The sequence below is a fragment of the Solea solea genome, chromosome 11 (genome assembly GCF_958295425.1).
Source record: "Solea solea chromosome 11, fSolSol10.1, whole genome shotgun sequence".
Taxonomy (NCBI): Eukaryota; Metazoa; Chordata; class Actinopteri; order Pleuronectiformes; family Soleidae; genus Solea; species Solea solea.
Window position 1 is genome coordinate 23,491,997 of NC_081144.1, and position 22,945 is coordinate 23,514,941.

At 35.4% G+C, this 22,945-nt stretch overlaps 1 protein-coding gene across 1 annotated transcript; it reads left to right on the top strand.

Annotated features, from left to right (window-relative positions):
• Positions 1-5,784: 5,784 nt before the first annotated feature.
• On the top strand, positions 5,785-22,095 carry LOC131468226 (scavenger receptor cysteine-rich type 1 protein M160). Its single transcript, XM_058642251.1, has 19 exons — positions 5,785-5,900; positions 6,301-6,609; positions 7,385-7,492; positions 8,503-8,712; positions 9,395-9,589; positions 10,858-11,012; positions 11,094-11,238; positions 12,128-12,439; positions 12,969-13,268; positions 14,528-14,818; positions 15,693-15,998; positions 16,395-16,685; positions 16,811-17,083; positions 17,950-18,128; positions 18,264-18,372; positions 18,510-18,668; positions 20,845-20,931; positions 21,619-21,729; positions 21,902-22,095. The coding sequence occupies exons 1-19, from the start codon at positions 5,819-5,821 to the stop codon at positions 22,093-22,095; spliced, it is 3,816 nt and encodes a 1,271-aa protein (XP_058498234.1). The 5' UTR covers positions 5,785-5,818.
• The last annotated feature ends 850 nt before the right edge of the window (positions 22,096-22,945 follow it).

Consider the following 22,945-nt stretch of genomic DNA (forward strand, 5'->3'; position numbering starts at 1 on the left):
TCTAGGCTGATGAGGTAAAACTAGTTCTTTAAAAAGGGCCTGATCATTAAAGTGCTTTGTACATGAGGAGGAGGAGGAATTTAAATTGAATTCCCAACTGTACAGGGAGCAAGTGTAGAGAAGCTAACACTGGAGTGATATGATCTCTCTTTCCAGTTCCTGTCAGAACTCGTGCTGCAGCATTTTGAATTAAGTGAAGGCTTTTAACAGACTTCTCCTCCATACTTAAAGTCATTATAATGTTATTTATCTATATTTATTTTCAGTAATAGATACATTTTGCATCATAAATACATTTTTATTGGGTACTATATATTTCCATGTCAACAGAGACACTTTTATTTTGAAATTCTGTGAAATGTCAATTACTACAAATATTTCTACTGTGCTATGCCAAATTAACTCATTTCAACTTCTCAAACAGCGTCCTCTGCTGGAGGAAACCATACCTGTCAGACAGAAAACAGGCAGTTCAAATTGGTGATTCGCTGTCTTCATATTGTTCTGCTGGAGTACCGCAGGGCTCACTTCAAGAGAACACTTAAAACTACTTAAAAAACCTACACGTTATCATTATTGTAATATTGTTAATAAGTACAAAACCTTGGACTTTGATAGCCACCAGCTTTTTTTATGACACCTGCCTTAGGACAATGGATGAAATGTAGCAAATGCGCTAAGTCCGGCATATTAATGTTGATGCTTTTGCAGATATGTTGATCAACGTGCATTGTCCTAATCAAATAAATGAAATGAAAGATAATGAGATATCATGATGGAATATCATAATATGATTGAATAGTTGCTATTTTTTCCCTCCAAAAGACCAGACCCTGGTCTAAATACTGACAAATCCACCTGCTGCTCCTTTATATTAAGTGTCAGGTTGTTGAAATTTAGGAATTTCTCAAATACAAGTCTCAAGTCCTTTTTTAAATTCTTATTTATAAACTCAGACAAAACTCTAAAAATAAAATGTTAATCTCAGGTTGTGTAATAACACATTCAAACCTGGGATTTAATTTAAGAGGTTATAGCTGCTGAAGAGTGTGTTTATATACAGTGATGTACACACATGCACCCGCAATGGAGTCCACTGATATACCATTTACAGCCGCTCCATATCTGGACCATCTTGAAGCTGCAGGTGCACGAAAGGAAACTACCAAACAGGATGTTTTTTCTCTGCCGTAACCACAGAGACCGCTCACTGTTAGAATATGAGAGCACAAGTTTCAATTTTACAAGGATTTAAGGCTGGATCAAGTATATAACTACCTGGAGAATCTAATTTATAAGAATAATAATACATTTTATTCACATGTCACTTTTAAAGCGTTTTTAAAGTGTTTTTTAGCGTTTTTAAAGTGTTTTTTGCGCTCAAAGACACTTTGCACATGTTTTAAAGTGATAAAATCAAGCACAGGAAGAAACTGCGCGCACACACACACACACACACACACACACGCAGTTTCACATGCAGATAAAATGTTTTTCCTGTCATCTGACAAATGAAGAAGTGAATAATTTGTTTGTCAAAACATCCATCTAAATATGAACAACTTTATCCTTTCACCTGAAATGGTTCCATATTGATTTCCATGAAAAATCTCAAACAAAATAATAATAAATAGTGACATTTACGACAGTTATGTCTTCCACTGAAGCTCAAAGACACTGTCTCTTTCTACCACCTAGTGGTGAAAAGATGCTTTTGCAAATCTGATGCGTCTTTTTGTGAGTGTGTGTCAGTAATAAAACTACTGCAGAGACAATTATTATTAAATATTATGTAGTTTCAGTCATTTTGTTATTGTTATTATTATTAGTAGTAGTAGTAGTAGTAATAGTATAAGGAGCCCATGCTGATGGTTTTGCATAGTTTTGGTGAAACTACAGAGCTGGAACGCAGACAGATTAGTCATCATTATTGTTATTATTGTTATTATTATTATTATTATTATCATTATTATTATTAATATTATCATTATCATTTACTCTTTTCCACCACCAGGGAAAAAAAGAGTCATGTTTGACTTGTAACAAAAGAACACTGTGACTTTTAAATCACATTTAAACCCTAAAATTAAATCAATCAGAGAAAAATTAATCAAAAGAGAAGTTTAAAATTAAATCAAAAGAGAAAGTTAATATTAAATCAAAAGAGAAATTTAAAATTAACTCAAAAGAGAAATTTAATATTAAATCATAAGAGAAATTTAAAATTAAATCAAAAGAGAAAGTTAAAATTAAATCAAAAGAGAAATTTAAAATTAAATCAAAAGAGAAAGTTAAAATTAAATTTTTCCATTGAAGTATTAAAAACTGTTCTAGTTGTAAAAAACAAGACCTTGTGTTAACTGTTTGTTTGTTTATTTGTTTGGTAAATTAAATTAAGATCATTGTATTTGGTTTTTGTGTTTGTTTGTTTTTAAAAACTTAAGTTCCTACTTCATTAACATTTTTTACAACACTTTATTGTTTACCATCTGCAATAAAGAAATATGTTGTTTTTTTTAATTCAGAAATTAAAGTGAATGAATTGGTGATTAAAATGTATTTGAACTCATACAAACATTTAAAAAACATCTTAATGTATATTTAGAGCAGTGAGACTGGGTGTGATGTGCTATTATCTCTCTGTGCCTGTTAAAAGATAAAATCATCATTTTATTATCAACTGTGATCTGAGTGTGTTCAGTTCACTGCAGTCAAGTCTTGATCAAATAAAAGCACGGGTTACTTTTCTAAATCGTTAAACCAAAGGAAACAACATTTTCACCCACCTTAAGTACATGTTTTGTGTTTGAGCTCTTCACATGATCTCGTGTGGTTTGACAACATTTTTTTGTGAAAGGAAACTAAAGTTTTGTCGCCTTGCTTTACTTTTTCTCTCCTGCACCAAAGTCCATGGAGAAAATTGACGTTTTTAGCCTGTGGGGAAACGGGAGCTGCTGCACTGCTGCAGTGTTTGTCAAGTTTGTGTCACTGATGTCAATCTGAAACAATTAATTTATATAATGGATTGAAAAAAAAATTACACATTTAAACTTAATAATGGAGGCAGCAGTGGATCAATAACATCATTCATTGGTTAAACTCTGACAATACTATTTTTTTTGGATTACGAACAAACAAGTGAGATAAAACAACTAAATGACAAAATACATCAAATAAAGAAGTAATATATGATTTAGTTGGTTGCATTTTTTTGTTCTATAGGAAGACATTTATTACTCTACAACTTCCTGTTCAATCGCAGGCTTCACTAACATACATTTAATCAATTTTAATAATAAAAAGCAATACATGGTGATGAATATATTTTTCTTTTAAATTAAGATAAATTAAGTTACACACCTCCACAGTGTCGGTATCTGTGTCCAATTTCTAAAAGGTATTAATAACTAGGATGTCATTATAGGGCCCTCGCGTCCCCACGCAAGTGTCCCCCATGCAAGTCGGGGAGTGCAGCAGTTCCCTGGTCTCACTTTTGAATCCGCAAAACCCTTTGACAAAGTTTTGCCTGTGATGTGTCTTGCTCATTTACGTAGCGTGCAAATCAAAATGTCCAACTTCCTGTTGAGTTAAGGCCCCGGTTATGTTCTTGTTCGTCTTGGTCTATAACATCTTCCCACCAAGTTACGGGAAATTTGGTGTAACTCAACGTGTGCTGATGTCAAAGGGCACTTCCTGTTTCGTGTCGGATGGTCGAAATTCACCCAAAACGCCAAGGATTGCCGTGGCCACGCCTTCACTTATTTATTCGGGTAAAACAGAAACATAAATGTACACTTCGGTGTGAACTTCCAAAACTACCAATAATGTGATTTTTAAACTCATGTAACAGTTTCATCCGTTTTCTGTTATTATTATTGCACAATACTTTCCTGAGATGAAAAGTAAATGAGCCGGGGGAAGGTTTCCTGTTTAGATATAAGACCGGTTTTGTGGCTTTTGCTCAGTCGACATTAAGCTGCGCCCACCAGCGGGTGGTCGAGTCAGTTAAGCGCAATCTCAGATCGTTTCGCTGATAAGCGAGAAACCTGTGGTCGAAACCGTCGTGTCGTACACGTCAACTGAGCACATACGTGATATTTGGTGACAAATTAAAAAGACCTTTGATGTGTGTGGTAACTTTAATATTTTATACTTTCTGACAAAAACAAGAATATAACTCTTTCAACTTTCTCATAATAAAACAGCATTAATTGCACATTAACTCTGTATACAACTGTAGAGTTAAACAATATGTACATTTATATATAGTATATACATATATAATATTTGTCAAAATTTAAATGAGAAGATAAAAAAACACTATCAAATAAATAATAATTGTATGTACGTTGATTAAAAAAAAAAATAAATCTTATGATACTGGATTTCTATGAATGATTTTTTGATGTTAAATATTATATTTAACGTGTGCATTTTTTTATTTTGATTTACAATTTGAAGACAAATTACTTTTTTAAGACCATTAAAAAATGATGTAAAGATGATTAAAATAATTGTTTGCAATCATTATACGGAGAAAAAATATATTTTCTTTGAAGAATTTCTTGTCTCATTAGTTGAGGTCTGAATCTAATTACACAAATATAATTATTGCACTAACTCAAGTGCTGAAACCTTCTATATTTTGCTTTTCTCATATAATATAATTGGCCTGTAATAATTCAGAATTTTTTTCAATGAATTTATTTTAAGTAATAATTTGCCTAGTAATTTAGTAGGTTATAAAATATGTATATTTTTTATAGCACTCACAAAACCTGAATTTTAAATGTTTATATATATATATTTATTTCTAAAAATGTAAATGTTATTTATCAAAGAAGAATATAGCAATAATTATTAACAATAAATGGAGTAATGTTGAACCAAGTTGAGTTTAAAAAACAAGCGCACGTTGAAAGCATCTTATTATAATCCTATTATCATACTGTACTGCTTCAGTGAATCCTCCTCAGCTATGCCTCCTTTCACTTATGGCGTCCCACAAGGTTCCATTTTGGGCCTGATCCTGTTTTTTATGGTATTGAATTTTAAGAAGAATAACAACGCCGTCCACTGCTTTAAGCAGGGGTCTCAAACTTGTGGCCCCACAGTTGATGTCCTGCGGCCCTATACTTATTTTGATATAACATTAATACATTAGGTTATATTTATCACATATTAAATTCAACATTCAATTACTATTGTCTATTTATTACTTTGATTTAATGTCTTTTTTTATTAACAGATAAATTTTGCATCATAAATGTCTTTTTTTATTAACAGATACATTTTGCATCATAAATGTCTTTTTTTGTTATTTACAGATACATTTTGAATCATATTTTTTTGTAAATCATACATTAAAACAAACACTTCATATTTAATTTTAATTTCTTATCACTAAACAGTTCATTTTTCCCAAACTTTTTTTACATGACCGGCCCCCTCCTGACTAGACTAGAAGTTCACTGGCCTCCTGGTCATTTCGAGTTTGAGGACCCCGCCTTAAAGACTTAAGAGAACTTAGTTACTTACTTTAAAGACAAGACAACAAGGCGGTTGTGTTTTTACTGAAAGATATTCATCAAAATGTAGTAATTTATTAAATTGAGCTGTTTTTCTTAAAAATGTAGAATCTATGTAGTTATTACAAAAATCAATAACTAGCTGTTATTTATCCTTCCTGCACAGTTGCGATCTCGACGTCAATCACACACAGATCAGCTCTTTTTTCATCGACACGTCCCTGTCAAATAAAAAGAGCTGTGCTGAAGTCTCTCCTGTCTCACTCTTGTGGGTCTTAGCTGAAACAAACATGTGGTTCCTGCTCGTCTTCATCGCTCACACTGAGCTGCTGCTGATCTCACACGTACACGGCAAGATAGAGCAGCGCGCAGGTAATATATATATGTATATATAGATATATATAAATCTAATTAAAAAATGTTAATTAGATAGAATTAAAGTAAGAAAATAAAAATAATCTTCATGAAGAAAAAATATGTGGACATAATGTGTATGCAGGTGCTTAAAGCTCAAATATAGAAATGATTTATGTAAAAGGAACAGCAGTAACTATAATATGTACAATAAGAGTCAAGTTTATTGGTTTTATTTGAATACTTTGGTCGTTAATGCTCCGTCATAATTTCTAGACTGAGCAGACAATATTCATAAACTTTTTAAAATGCTTTAATAAAAAATGTTTCCATGGAAAAGTTAAGACATGGACAACAATAACAAACCCATTGCCCTTATACATCCCATAATAATCCTACAACCTCCGTACAACTGCAGGTATGCGGCTGATTCTGCGCGGTGGACAGCATCCATGTCACGGTCACGTTGAAATCTTATACAAGAACAAATGGGGCATCGTCGGGGATCAGGACTGGAACAGAGCCACGGAGGAGGTGGTGTGCAGAAGCACTCAATGTGGGACTCCAGTGGAGGGCGCCACAGAGGACGTGCCAAAGCCGTCCGGGGACGTGTGGCTCAACGAAGTGAAATGCAACGGGACCGAGAATCATTTGTTTGACTGCGATTATCCCGGTCTAGGAGTCAGCCAATACTTCAAGGATACGGTGAAGAAAATCAAATGCTCACGTGAGACTCGACTTTTATTTTACTACATTTGTCTAGAGGCAGAGTGCTGGTTTGTTATATGTTATATGAGATATTAACTTATTATCAACACTGACTTCTGGACATAGACACTTATAAAAACACCTTATTCAGCTTACAACATCTTAAGAACAAGTTAGTATATGTAATGCGTTTGGTCCTCTTCACCAAAGTCCATAGAGAAAATCAGCATTTTTAAAATCACAACAAACATAAGCTGTCTGTCCACTGCTGCCTCCATTACTAAGTTCATATGTGTTATTGTGTGAATTTTGTGTTTGAAATCCATTGTTTGGATTCACCTCAGTGACACAAACTTACCACACGGGGCAGCAGTAAACCAGCAGCGTCTGTGTCTCTGTGAGCTAAAAACGCTGATTTTCTCTATGGACTTTGGCGCGAGGGAGCGAGCATTTTACAAACTTCAGTTTCCAGCCAAAAATGTTTGTCTCACAGAGAGATGATGTGGCAAAAGTGTTCTTTAAGATATGAAAGACTTAAACGGACACAGATTTTAACAGGTGAATCTTTTGTTGTGCGGCTAAAACCTGTTTACTGTTTGCTTTCTGTCCATATCGGCCGCCAATTTATCAGCGAGCGTGTCCCAAGTGTTAATAATGTGAAAATGTCTCATAGAACCTCACTACAAATAACCTAAACAGTTCCCTTTAAGAACACGTACACCTTTAAATTGTCAGATATTCTGTGAAACAAGCGGGCTAACAGTGCTAACACTGTTTTTACTGTGTGACTGCAGTTGTAGATAAAATCGAAATCTCCCTGGACGGGTTTGAATGTGCTGGAGCTCTTACGTTCTCAGTCGACGGGAAAAAACAGCCAGGCTACTTTTGTGCTGAAAACTGGGGTAAGTGTTTAACATCACACAGTATTATTTTTGGTTTTCTTTAATTTATCACAATTATTACCTACTTTTATGGCAGTTTAATCCAACAAATCCACCAACATTGTCTTTGAAAATGTCATATATTGAATTTTCCTTTCAATTTAATGTACACATCTTAATCTGAGAACATGGTCAATCCCTTCCAATTTCATTGTTATTGTTAAGTTGAATATTCTGAATATATCATTATTATTGTAACTGACTTCATATTGACTGTTTTATTAAATTTCTTAAAAATCAGTTCCCTTTAGGATTCCAATATACACCTTTATTTTTGACTCCTCTAATTACCTATTAATATACTTCATCAATAGGTGGTAATTACATTTTCCATTTGTAGTACCTTTGTTTGATGGTAGTTATTTAATTCTGTAATAAACATTTACTAACTGTTAATTCACGTTTCAGCTAAATATTTAACAATGTTATTCAGGTAAATCAAGATATTAACTCAAATACTTTAAAGGTTTACAAAACTGCCATTAACACCAGCTAACTCTTAATGGAATTGCTGAATCAGCATTTATTAACCATTAATGCTTTTTGCTTAAATGCTTAAATAACCACAACAATACTAAATATTTGTCGGACATGTTTCCTACCTAACAATAGGCACCACACGGAGCATTAATAAAAGGGTAATAATGGTTAACAAATCCTTAATTGTAGTTGAGTAATGCTTAGTCTGTACATTTATGAAATCCTAGTTAAGTTTCACTTCAGGGAAACACATTTTCTACTTGTTTTTCTACTAAGAAATGTTAACTTAATAAAGACATTTACAAGTTACTTATTTAACAAATGTCAGTTAACAGTTTTTACTGATATCAACAGCGGCTGTGTTAGCGGTTAGTTAAAAACATTAATTAAATTCTCATAACAGAGTTATCTATTGTTAATTAATGTTTAATTGTAAAGTGTTACCGTGCTGGGTTTACTACCACGATAATGATTATTTTACCGACGTGAAGGTAAAGAAGAAGCGGATTATGTGTGCGAAAGCCTCGGCTGTGGCAAATCTAAGGAGATAGCTGTGCACAACTGGATGATCTGGAAGGAGTTTACAAAGTCCAGGAAGATGAAGCTGGACTGTGGAAACATTCAGCCTCTGAATAATCTGTGGCAGTGTGTGACTCAGGAGTCGACCGAGTGCAAACATCCTGCTTCTGTCATTTGCACAGGTAACAAACACTGACACACACACACACACACACGAACACACGTGTGTTGTGACCTACAGTGTTTACAGATGTTAAAAATCCGGACTAAGACAATAATTTGTTTTTCTTAATGTCATTTAAGTCCGACTAAAATCGAGCTAGTCTTAGTCAGACTAACGTACCTGGATAACGTGTACTGTAACACCAGTGGTACATGAGCTCCCCCTGGTGGTACATGGAGGAAAATCAGAAATACTGTTCTGTACTTTATAAACTAAGGATTTTTCACTTTTTTGTGCCCGATAATGATGTAAAAACTTAAGTATCTACTGATATTATTCAGATAGTCATTTTAGAATAACACATTTGAGTCATTTCAAAGACAATTCTCCAACTGTGTCACAAATATTGTTCTCCCTAAAAGGAGGAAATAAACGGCCCAAACATGGCTCAGCTAAAATGCTTTTGCTGATTTTGATTTACGTTTGCGAAATATGATTTTTGGATCGTATCGGATTCTACATTTTTATCTTTCCGATATCAGATCCAGTGATTTTGACCAGTATCGGTCCAATAATGATACCGATTCTCATCCCTAGAATATACCAGGGTTTGTGATCGGAGTGGAGCTGAGGAATGTTGACCACGATGTGAAGAACAAAAAAATACAATACTCGATATTTTCTTGTGGTTTGTTTTGTAGGTTATGAGCGACTGCAGCTCAGAAGAAACAGACAGAAGAAACAGAGTGTGAGTGTGTGTTCTGGGCAGCTGGAAATGGAGGAACAAGAAAAATGGGTTCCTTTTAAAAAAAATGTAAGCAGTCCTGATGATTGGTGTCGGCAGATGAACTGTGGTTCTTCACTCAGTCTCAATGGGACAGAGCTGACATGCTCAGGTAAGTCAGTTCAATTAGGGCTGAACATTTTACAATATACAAACATACAATATGCAATCATCTTGTTGAATTTTGAATTTGTTTTCCTTTTTAAAGTTGGTGACATCTGACACAGGCACAATAAAAAGTGCGAAACAAATAGGGTTAAAATCAATTAATAAATTAGTCGTTAACTGTTTTGCTACTTTTGAGTTCCTTTTAATAAATAATTAAAACATTTCTTTGAACATTTCTTTCAAATGTATTTGCTTCTTATAACAAAGGCACAGAATCCTAACACAGAAGAGGATTATAGGCCACAATTGGGATTTTTTTTTGGGGGGGGGGGGGGAAATTGTGAGAAAAATGTAAAAAAGTCAAATTCAGACTTTGAATCTCAAATTTTCTTTTTTTAACAACTTTTAAATTAAAAGTTGTTAAAAAAAAGGTGTCTGACTTAAAATCTAAACATTCTGACAGAAAATCTAAGAATAGAATTCTGACTTAAAATCTAAACATTCTGACATAAAATTTATGAATTCTGACTTAAAATGTATGAATTCTGACTTAAAATCTAAGAATTCTGACTTAAAATCTCTGAATAGAATTCTGACTTAAAATCTAAGAATTCTGACATAAAATCCCAGAATAGAATTCTGACTTGAAATCTAAACATTCTGACTTAAAATATAAACATTCTGACAGAAAATCTAAGAATAGAATTCTGACTTAAAATCTAAACATTCTGACTTAAAATCTAAGAATTCTGACTTAAAATCTCTGAATAGAATTCTGACTTAAAATCTAAGAATTCTGACATAAAATCCCAGAATAGATATCTGACTTGAAATCTAAGAATCCTGACTGAATCTCATTCAGGGTGTTTTTTTTTGTTTCTTTCCTTTTTATTTTTTTTTTACTTTTTACATGTGTCCCCAATCCTCTTTTGTACAAAGGATTAATTCAAACTGAATAATATCATTTTGTGGAGAAAATATGACATTTGAGAACATCATCATTATGAAGTTTGGGAAACACTGATTAAAAAAAACATTTAAACCATTTTCTGACATTTTATGGACCAAACAAGTAACTGATTGAGAAAATAGTCGACAGATTAAAGTGTCACTGAACTCCACCCACTGCCTGATTTATATGCCAAGAAATGGGCTGAGAGCCGAGTGAAGCCTGATTCAAATCTTTAAAGTCGAGCTGAACATTTGAATCGTGTGTGTTAGAGAACGCCGATTTAATCATCAGAATCACATACCTGACTCTGTTCTCCACAGACAGCGTCAGAGTGGTTCTGATGGACCGTGGTGAAGCCAGCAGATGTTACGGCACCGTTCACATGGAAGTGAACAGAGCGACGTACTCTGTGTGCGCCTCCACGTGGACCATGAAAGAAGCTGAGGTGACCTGCAGAGAGCTGGACTGTGGCAAAGTGAGCTTTCATTCATGGCTCAATATTAAAACATTAGAGTCTCTGTAATGTTCTGTGATATGAAGGTATATTTCTCTCCAGGTGATCAGTTATGAGAAAAAGTCTACGGGACCAGGAATAATGGACAACGTCCGCTGTTTAGGCAGCGAGTCGTCACTGTGGCACTGTCAGGCCATACATGACCAAGGCATGAAATGTTCCACCACGGCTTACGTCGTCTGCGCAGGTGAGATACAACAGGAAAGATACTTATATATAATATATATAATAATAATAGATATTTAAGGCCCGAGCCACAAATGGCAGGGGCTGAAACAAGCTCCTGGCACAAATGTGTTCGAGGAGCTTATTGTTTTCCTTCAGATTATTATTATTATATCAATGTCTTTTTCCGGTCATTTTTTAGGGGGTTAACGTGCATTAAAACTCTTGAAACTTGGCATGGAGGTCAGGTCTGTGAAAATGCGATATTGGCATAGTAGACCCATGCGTTGCTCTAGGGCTCTAAAGCACCCACTAAGGTGAAAACGGAGACGAAATTGAGTTCCATCAAATTTCCCCAAACATGGTGGGAAGAAGAAAAAAGTCAATCGTAACCATGGCCACAACTCAACAGGAAGTCAGCTAATTTGGATTTTGGTTTGCATTTTTGGCGATATGCACCCTATGTAAATGAGCGAACACGTCTGTGCACGTTTGCTGAACAGACATAAAAAAACACGACAATTTGTACTAGACACAACAAAGGTGAAAAGTTATCGAAAGGTTTTGCAGATTAAAAATGGCATTTTGGTAAATTTCGACCATTCGCCACGAAACATAAAGTGCCCTATAACTTCCATACATCGAGTTCCACTGAATTTCCTGAAACTTGGTGGAAAGATGTTATAGACAAAGACGAACAAAAAAGTTGACCGTAACCGTGGCCTCAGCTCAACAGGAAGTCGGCCATTTTGGATTTTAGTGTCATTTTCCAATAAGATTCAAAAGTGAGGTCAGGGAACTGCTGCACTCCCCGACTTGCATCTGGACGTGAGGGCCCTGTAATGACTGTGTGCAGTCCTAGTTATTTTTCTTTCCGTCTGTGTTTGTTCATATTTTTTCTTCCGGTGCAGAAAGTTTAGACGTGAGACTGGCGGACGCTCCTGGAAAGTGTGCGGGCAGAGTGGAGGTCCTGTACGAGGGCAGTTGGAAACAAGTGTCCACAGATCAGTGGACAGATGACAACTCGGACACCGTCTGCAGACAAATCCACTGTGGACCGAGACAAAAGAGCGACAGTCCTGAGCAACAGTTCGGCGGAAGCTCGGGGGATTTTCTCACCCAGACATTAAACTGCAGCAAAACCACTTCCAGCATTTCTGAGTGTTTTACACAAACGTCTAAAAAAGCATCTGGGACAGAAGCAGTGAAGATAACCTGTGACGGTGAGTCTTTGTTCTTACATGTTTCTATTCTTTAACTGTCATTAAAGTGTAAAGAAAAAAGACAATATCACACTAACATCAGTGTATAAAGACATTAAAACTATCAATACACAAAAAAAGAGAAGGAAAATAAATGTGCGCCCTTTTGGCCACCAGGGGGCAGCAGATCAAGGTGTAAAGTAAGTCTATAATAAACACAGGCATTCAACTGATTCTAGAAGTTATAACTAAAATAAAAAACAATCTAAATGTATAATATCAAAAACAATGGCATTAAAAACGTACAAATTGAAAATTGCACGCTGAATGTGAGTTTTAAAATAAAATACAGGGATCTCAACAATCTTTGAATCTTTGTTTTCATTATTTAGATTTAATTTTAAATAGATTGTGTTGCTCATTATTCCACATTTAACAACAAGCATTGTTTTTTTTAAAACATTTTACAAATGTTTTTTTTAAGTTTGGGGGCTGGGTCTATTATTATTATACACTAATCTGTCTCTTCCTCCTCTCTTGTTCCTGTCAGACCACAAGGTGTTGATTCTGAATAATTCCTGCTCTGGTTCGGTGGGGATAGTGAGCGGCAACGACATCCACTGGCTGTCCGGGTCCGCGACCACGTGGACCCAAGAGTCAGCGGACGCTGTTTGCAAGCAGGTGCATTGTGGGAAGGCGTTAAAATTCTCGGCCCCGAACGCCACCGCTGACGTTCAGGTTTGGGATCACTCTTACAACTGCTCATCCGACGCCACGTCTCTGTTTGACTGCGATGCTGCCGCAAATTCACATGACCACAAACACACCATAGCAAACGTCACCTGCTCAGGTAACATGGTTAAAAATATCTATTTATCTATACATTTTTTTATTGTTATTTTTAATCTTAAAGGTCATAGAGAAGGTCCAAATAAATGTTTTACTTTGGTACATTCTTTTTTTTTTTTTAAATATGGCTCCGTTATTCTTAATTAACAGAATTTAAAAAAAAAAATTCTGGCTGTGGTTTTTATGAACAAGATGTTGTTCAATTAATTGAAAAAATCCATTTCTGAACAATCTTTCCTGAATAAATTATATAAAACTTTAATTCAATTCAATTGTATTTCTATAGCGCCGAATCACAACACACATTATCTTAAGGCACTGTACATTGACAACAACATGGAGAGCTGAGAAACCCAACAGTTCACACAATGAACAAGCACTAGAGGCATCAGTGGAGAGAGAAAAAACTTCCTGACAGAACCAGACTTAAAGATGTGCAGCCATCTGCCTCAGCAGGCTGGGGTGAAAGGAAAAATGGACAAAAAGGATTTAGAAAAAATTAAACTGATATCGACTTTAATTATATAATATGAATACTAATAATAGTAATACTAATAATGATAATAATAATAATATAATCTGGATCCTGCGAAATGAGGACACAGAGAGAGGGGACAGGAGGGAAAAGACAAACTAGGGAGATTAAAATAATTTTTTTTAAATATAAATTAAACAAAAATTGTCCTGCATTTTCTGAGTTAACAAGTTAATATTAATTTTTCTGAAACTGTTAACAAAATGTTGTTTAGAAAACAACATTTCTGCTTAGATCATGTTTCCTAAAGATTTAAATATTTTCTGAAAATATGCTCAATATTTATTTCAACTTTCACATTACTGAATGTGTTCTACTATATTTCAAAATTAAAGACTTAATTTTCCCCTGAATTTGAGATAATGTTTCATGAAGAAATCTATTAATGCTGCTATTCTGATTCGTTGAGCTACAAAAAATATTCAGCTCTTTTTTCTGAATAATTTAATAATTTAATAAAAAATCTATAGTTTTTCTAAACTAACAAGACACTTTCTCAAGTACCTGAATTAATGGTAGCAAACATGTCCTGCTTGTTCAGTTTTTCTTTTAAATAATCTTTTGTGAATTTTGTGAAAAAAAAACATTTTAATTCAGGTATTAATTTTTATTTATATAAAATGTTTTATTCTTCTGCGCCAGAGAAGGAGGCCTGACAGGAAGTTTACATTGTCATACTTGACTATATAAATAGAAGTATTCCGCTTGTGTTTTTGTGTCCACAGGAACGATCACAGTGACCATGACAAACAAGTGTTGGGGGACAGTGAGTGTGTGTCTGGACGGACGGTGTGGGGGTGTGTGTGCAGACTCGTGGACAAACGCACACTCGGTGGAGCTGTGTCAAAGCCTCGGCTGCGGAACCGCCATCCAGGCTGCCGACCGTCTACCTGGACAGGAATTTGTGATGGTCAAGAGTTTGTACAAGACGAAACACACGACGAGTCCGAGACACTACAGCTTCGTCATGAAGAGTGAACAACACGTGTGTCCACCTGCTTACGTTGTTTGTTCAGGTAAACTGCTTAGACAGACAGGCCCTAGTTAGCTAGCTACCTGGTAATTGATAGAAAGATAAAAAGTTAGCAATAGAAAGATGCTAGTTAGTTTGCGATAGATAGATAGATAGATCGATAGATAGATAGATAGATTGATAGATAGATTGATAGATAGATTGATAGATTGATAGATAGACAAAGAAATCAATGAGTGGACAACAGAAAAAAGAAAGAAATGGTACAAAGGACAGATAGAAAGAAAGAAATTAACAGACAGATAAAAAGAAAGAAATGGATGCACCGAAAGAATGAAAGAAAGACATGGACAGAGAGAAAGACATGGACAAACTTTGACAAACAGAACAAAATGAACAGACATTAGATAAAAAGAAATGAATGGTGTGTGGATGGAAAGAAATAAAGAAGTGGGTGAACATCAGAAAAAGAAAAAATGGAACTAAGGACAGCTAGATGGAAAGACATGCACAGATGGAGGAGTGGACAGAAAGAAAGAAGTGGGTGGACAACAGAACGAAAGAAAAAAACAAAGGAAACCTGGATAGAAAGAAAGACATGGACATACAGATGGACGGATGGACATAGAGAAAGACATGGACAGACTGACAAATAGAAATAAATAAACAAATGGATGATGGATCGAAATGAAAGGACAGACAGAAGGATTGACAAGTTGATAGATCGATTGGTTTTTACGCTCAGTAAAAAAAAGTGTTGGTACTTTGAACTTCGTATCTGAAGACAATGGAACCGCTTGGTTCCTGTGTTTTGTTCTTCTTCCAAATCCTTGAATCTATAAACTCTCATATAATCCTCACATGGACATTTGAACAATTGAAAACTGTGTCTCTTTTGTTGTTGTTGTCGTTTACAGGCAGTGTCATGCCCAGGTTTAGCATCTCCAGAGACAACTGTTCTGGAAACCTGGAGGTCCACTCTGAAGGACAGTGGCTGCCCGTGTGTGCTGATGCTCTTCAACAAAAACAGGCACAACACACCATGTGTGAGCAGCTGCAGTGCGGCCAAGGGGTCAATTGGATTGAATACTTTGGACCGAAACCGGAGGCAACTCGCACCCTTTCAAAAGTGCAGTGTTCCGAAACTGGCGTGAAGTCATTATCAGCATGTAACATCAGTTTTACAAACACTCCCTGTTCTCTTGCTGGACTTATCTGCTCTGGTTTGTACGATATTTTCTATCCTCGAAATTATATTTGAAACCACTCGTACCTAAACTCTTTCCAGCATCTGACTCTTTATGTAGAAACACTTTTCCTCAAAAAGACTAAGTTCAATAGAATAGTACTGAGCCACCCCTAGAGCAAACTTTTGCAGCAACCTTTACGTTCCTTCACAGTAACCTTTACATTGCTTTGATGTACCCTTCACATTCCTATGCAGTAAACTCTTTGTTCCCTCACAATTATATTCCTTTGCAGTAACATTTCCAAGCAGTACAGGTCATCCACAGTGAGATAAACCAGCACATACTTCAGCAAGTGTAGATATAGCTTTTAAGTGGCTCAAATCTGTGAGTTTTGTTTTGAGTTCATCAACTCTCGTCTCTTTATCTCAGACTGGAGAAAGATCAAGGCTAGCGAGACCTGCAGTGGAGCCGTATCTGTTCACTCCAAAGGAAGACAAAGTGCTGTCGCTGTCAACGGTTGGAAAGAAACTGAAGGAAAGAGGCTTTGTAAGGACTTAAGATGTGGCAGCTTCAAGTCAAAAAAGGTTTACAAAACATCGCAGCAGCTTCCCTTCTGGAACGGAAGCTTCAGATGTGGAGAGGCCCCCAAAAATATCTGGGACTGTGAAAACAAATCGACCTCGTCCTCACAGAGAGAGCAGCTCTTTATTGAATGTGAAGGTAAATTATAGTTTACTGTTTGATTGTCATTTCTCTTAATAGTCACACAAAGTGAAATAAACAGATACCGTTCAACTATCGTGTACTCCTTTAACGTTAAATCATGATATTTCTTTCCTTCCTAGATGAGCCGCGTGTCACCCTGTCAGACAAATGCAACGGTTATGTAACCCTTAATCGCAGGAACGTGTGTTACAGTAACTGGAACTTTAAATATGCACACTTAGTTTGCCAAGAACAGAAATGCGGCAACGCAATCGAATACTCCTCCTCTGGCATTCAGCCATTCTCTTACGAGGACTACCATGTCCAATGTGATGACTTCCATTATAAACTTGGCCAGTGCAAGAGAGTCCAGGGAAAGTGTGACACAGGCTATGTGCTTGTTAGCTGTGTGGGTAAGGTTCGCGTAATCACACTCACGCTCCCACACCAAACTCCATAGACAAAAACACATGTTTTTAGCACACAAGGACACTGGAGCTGCTGGTCTGCCGCTACCTTGTTTCGTAAGGTTTTGTCACTATGATATATCCAAATGAAGGATTTTAAAACAACAAATTCACAAAATAACACATTTGAACTCACTGATGGAGGCAGCAGTGGATCAACAACTACTGCGTGCCGTGATGTAAAATCGACAAATTTCTCAATGGGATTTGGTGCAGGGTATGAGAAAGTGACATGAACTTCAGTTTCCAGATGTAAAAACCTAATACTGACAAAAAACAATAAAAATATTAAGATATTTTATTAATTGAACCATTGTTATTTGGCTTAAAGAATGTATTCTCCGTTTAAAACAGATACTGTAGGTAGCAAAGTTTTAAGATTATTTTACAGAAAATATGCTGTATTCCATTTGCACATGTAATGTGTAATTTTTGCCGTTCCATAGAATGAAGAGCATGTGTTTATATGTATACACATATATATGTGTATATATATATATATATATATATATATATATATATACACATCTATGTATAACAGAGCAGCTAGCCTTGCAAGCTATACTTAAAAATGTGATGACCTAAATCTCAAACACCACAACAAATGACCATCTTGTCCTACCACAGTGACACCATTAAACTTCTGCTCCCACATTTGTTGTGCTAAGCTAGGGTCAAATCGGCTTAGCTAGGCAGAGTGGACAGATAAGACATGAAAAAAAAAGCCACATACTGTAAGCCTATTTCCTTAAAACTTGCACTGTTCCCAAATGCAAATGAAAATTAATCAATGTCAATTTTCCTTTTCACAGGTAGTGTAAATTTCACGACGACTGAAACATGTGGAGGCAAGCTTTTAATTAATTCTAGATATGGCTTGAAGGAAATGTGTCCCCTGAACCTTTCCATGGCATTAATGGAAAAGCTGTGCCACGAGATCGGCTGTGATGGTTATAACAACAGAATACACACAAGAGAAAACACAAGGCTGGTAAATATTCTTTTATACCATTATGTTTGTTCTGAGGAAATCGGAACCTGTGACTTTCTGTTTCCACCACACTGTTGTCTTACTCGACTATATGGAAAAGGGTGAACTTTAAGACGAGTTTGACTTTGATTCAAGAAAAACTTGGAGACGGCACTGGACTGCACCGACGACCACAACGACGTCAAGTACTGCGTTACTAAGAGGTCCTGTAAAGGAGTCATACCCGCTCACATCTACTGTAACGGTGACCACGCCAAATTTCTTATTCTTGTTCCACCAGTTGCTGCTTTGATTGACATGAATCACAAAAACTAAAATTAAAAACTTGTCCTTCTCCACAAGCCAAAGCAGAAAGCTTCATGTGGTTTTGTTTGATTTCAGGTTATAAGGGCAAATCAGATGAAAATAACAGAAAGAGTTCTACCAGCATAGTACCCATTATCCTGGCTGTGGGACTATGTTTGGCTCTGATCATTGTCATCGTTATATTTATACAAATCTGCATCCTGAAGAAAGTCAAGAATTTCTGGAAAAACCCAGGTGAGTGTTTCCTTCTGCTTCATGTTCCCAATTTAGGACGTAAATGTAGCTTTGGATAGTACGACACAAATATGCAGTCCAAATAATAATGTTGTGTTGATTACAGCAAGAGGCCACATGGCAGTACAGTGGCTAGCATTGTTGTCTCACAGCAAGAAGGTCATCTGTTCAGATCCCGTGTGTGCATAACCTCTCCCCAGCTACTCAAGTTTCCTCCCACTGTCCAAAAACTATGATTTAGGCTGGGGATTAGGGGATTAAAGCGATTATATGACAATGTATTGTCATTTTAATCAAGTAAAATATGCATTGTCAAACTTGTTCCAGTTCCAATTTGAAGTAATTATCATTTTAGTTACTTTTAAATAAAGTTCAGGATCCTACCATACTCTGTAGAAGATAGAATTCCTTTTCCTCCTTCTTTCAAACCTATACAATGTCAAAGTATAATTAATGAACTGTTAAAACTATATCAGTGATAAAGCTGTATACACACATGATTTTCAACATAATCATCATTATCAAAATGCTAACATGCTAACAAAAAGCCTAACAGTGTGTGCTAACATGATAACTAATAAATGCATAAATATAAATGCATTATTATTATTATCATTAAATTAATTGGGACATGTCAATCCCAACAGGCGCACACAAAAAAGGTCTCTAGAAACAGCAAATGCTAACATGCTAACAAACGAAGAGCCTCACAGAGAGCGCTAGCATAACTATTAAAAGCATTATTAATATGACATTAAGTGGAAAACAGAGAAATGCTAACAGACAAGAGGCTTAGTGGTCAACCCAAGTCCATAAACAAATAAACTCACCGATGACTGGAGGCATTTTTCTGTTTGTAGGTTTTCAGGTGAGTCTGTTAGAGGCTTCATTTATTAATTTATTTCTATTAAAATATACAATACAAATAATACAATGTGGAAAATAGATATATTACAGCATTGTAGAGTAGTATATATATATATATGTATGTATGACATATATGTACGTGTACAAATATATACTACTCTACATACTATACTATACATAGCTAATATTTACATATTATATTTAAATATAAATCTCGACTTTAATATAAATCTAAAATTCAAAGTTAAAATAAATAAAACATTAACAATATACAAACCTTCAAACTTTCAGGTCAAAACGTTTCCATTAAAAACAAAATAACACGTCAACAACAAATCTATGGATCACACCGAGCATCTAATGACAGCGACGTCTGAGCCAGCGGATCATTTCATCAGGACAGGCCGAGGTAACGCTGCTCTGTGCCGGGCACAGTGAGCGCCGAACGTCCGCAGAGGCTGAGCTGATCACCTCCGACAAACGTCGCTGCCAAACTATAAATACTTCATATCTTCATACACAAACCACATGTTTGAATTCTATATGACTCATTTCTCGCCTCAAATGATGTTAAAACTTTGTTCCGGGACACAGAAAAATATTTATTTCAGATTTATATTTCTATTATCTGCTGCTATGCTCCGCCGAAATGTATTCTGGGATACATGGCCATCGCAAGTACGCTTAAGTCACCTCCGATGCATACTTGGTAAAAATGGGCGGAGCAAGAACATTTCCGGGTATGAGAACCGTCCTCGCTGTTCGCTTACTTGAGAATTGGAACAGAACTTAGACTGAGGCTGATGACGTTTTCACAAGTACGGGAGTACGCAAGTACGCTCAAGTACGCACAAGTATGGATATTGAGAAACGGCCAGAGTCTCTCTGGTTGAAACAGGAAGTGACCTCACTTGACCTGGAAGTAACTCTTATTTATTTTGTTTATTTATTGTGTAAGTGTAAGTTCTAAAAGCTGTGGCAGCTCTTTTCCTCAACTTACAATGAAACACTGATGAGGCAACACATAAGGTTCGTTTTATTTTTATTTTAACCTGGGTTACGGAGACTTAGTGCCTGGATGAGTCTGAAACAAATTGTGTATTAGACACATTCTGCCACAAGAGGCCAGTGTTTCTGCAATAACCTCTTTACTGTATATTATTCCCATTTAAGACATTGTGATCAGTGCTTCTATTTTACAGGATTCATGTTGCAACTGTTAAATGTAACATAATATGAATAAGTGAATGCTTTGCCTGGTGTTTTTGTCACGTATCATCGGTAAAGGTCTAATGCTTTTTTTTAACAGAAGCCAGAACAGTTTCAAGAAAAGAAATTCAGTTTGAAAGTGGCGACTATGAAGAAGTCAGCAAAAATGATGACGAGGAAGATTCAAGTAAGTCTGAAAAATGTCCTCTTCTTCATTTCCATCTTGAACTGATACGACGTTACAAAGTGAAATATTTCACTGTATAAAATAAAACATTTTGCTTTATAATGACATATTATCTTATAAAAGGAAACATTTTACGTATAATGACAATTTTTTGACATTACAAAATGAAACATTTTACTTTAAAAAGAAAAAAAATTACATTATAAAATGAAATATTTTGCTTTATAATGACATAACTTTTTTATATTATAAAATGAAATATTTTGCTTTTTAAAGACATTTATTATGTTATAAAATGAAACATTTTACTTTATATAGACATTTTTTCGCTATAAAATGAAATATTTTACTTTAAAAAGACAATTATTTACGTTATAAAATGAGACATTTTGCTTAATCAAGAAATTTTTTTTACATTACAAAATGAAACATTTTACTTTAAAAAGACATAATTTATTACGTTATAAAATGAAATATTTTGCTTTAATTTTAGATTACTTTATTTATATTTATTTATATTTATATTTATAATGACATAATTTTTTTCATTATAAAATTAAACATTTTGCTTTATAAAGACATATTGTTTTACATTACAAAATGAAACATTTTAATATAATGTGATTTGAAATCGTATTAAAAGCGTCTGTGTTTGGTTTGATCACGTTGTCGTCATTGTTGTTGCAGGAGTCAGATACGAGGCTGAAGTCGCGGTCGCAGAGAACGACCCTCACAGCTCGTACGATGACATTGATGAAGCAGAGAAGGCTCAGCCTCTCACGTCTCATCCCACACAAGGTTTTAAACTCCGTCAATCTTCAGTTCTCTCAATAAAACCAGAGCATGTGACTTTCAATCTAACTTTAATTGTAAATAATGATGATACATGGACACATTATATTGGTAAAATGAATGAATGAAACAGTTCTTGTTAGAAACCTAACCAGAGTGTCTCTCGTCTTCTCTCTAGCGGACACGGTGACGTACGAGGTGGACGACTTGGGGGAAAACTATGACGACATTGAAGCGGCTCCTGAGATCTCACAGACCACAGCTGAAGTTCACCGCAGTCCCAACCCCTCAGGTGTAGGTGGCGCTGTGGCACCTCCAGGAACAGAGCAGGAGGAGGGAGATTATGTTTCGTCAGAAGACGACGAAGGGTGAGAAAAACACTGGGTAAAACCCAGCTCCCCTTCAGTCAGAACCAAAATACAAATACAAAAAAATGCCTTTTATGCATCAGACGTTTTGTAAAGTGTTTAAGATTAAATGTGCAAATACAATTACAGCGTTCATGAACAGAGAAAACTGTTTTCATTCAAAAAAGAAAAGTATTACCAAAAGCTATTTTTATACAGTTTGTAGTAATACATGTATAATGTAGAGTTTTTGTTCAAATGTATGAAGTTGTGATTTCATCTTTGTGTTTTTCTTTAAAATGCACCTGCTTTTGTCTTTCGCTTTATACATTTTTTTTATAAAACGTGTTGAAAATGATTCACAAAATGTGAGTTATTTCATTTATTAGTCAACAAAAAATGTGGTCGTTGCACGGAAATAAAGAACATTCAAGAAATATCTCACTGTATAAAAGGTCATCCATTTTATTCATGTGTAGCCTTTTATACATTATGTATAACTGACACGTCTTCTCATGTCTAAAGAGGACGCTGAGACTCTGAGGTTTTGGAGACGGCTCAGATGTTGAGTATCAAACTGTATGTTATCTTTGTCATGTATAGTTTGATACACAGCACAATAAGCCGTTTTCTCCACAAAGCATCGAAACATCAGCATAATACTCAAGTCAAGTCAAGGTTTAAGTCTATAGGACATCAGTTGACCAAAAGGTTCTGTGCAAAGTGTGCAAATTGAAAGTTAATATAATATGCTAACTTGAAATAAGAACATTTAAAATACTGTATGAATGAATGGCAACCCTCACATCTCCATGCACCTCCTCTAGCTTGGTTGCCATGGTAACCTGCATACAGATCAAAGGAAGGCAAAGTCT

What these genes read in the sequence shown, in the direction of transcription:
- LOC131468226 (XM_058642251.1), top strand. Translation starts at nt 5,819, where the DNA reads ATGTGGTTCCTGCTCGTCTTCATCGCTCACACTGAGCTGCTGCTGATC. An exon ending in TGTGCTTGTTAGCTGTGTGG is followed by an intron (nt 17,084 to 17,949) that starts GTAAGGTTCGCG and finishes TCCTTTTCACAG; the next exon opens with GTAGTGTAAATTTCACGACG. An exon ending in CGCTCACATCTACTGTAACG is followed by an intron (nt 18,373 to 18,509) that starts GTGACCACGCCA and finishes GTTTGATTTCAG; the next exon opens with GTTATAAGGGCAAATCAGAT.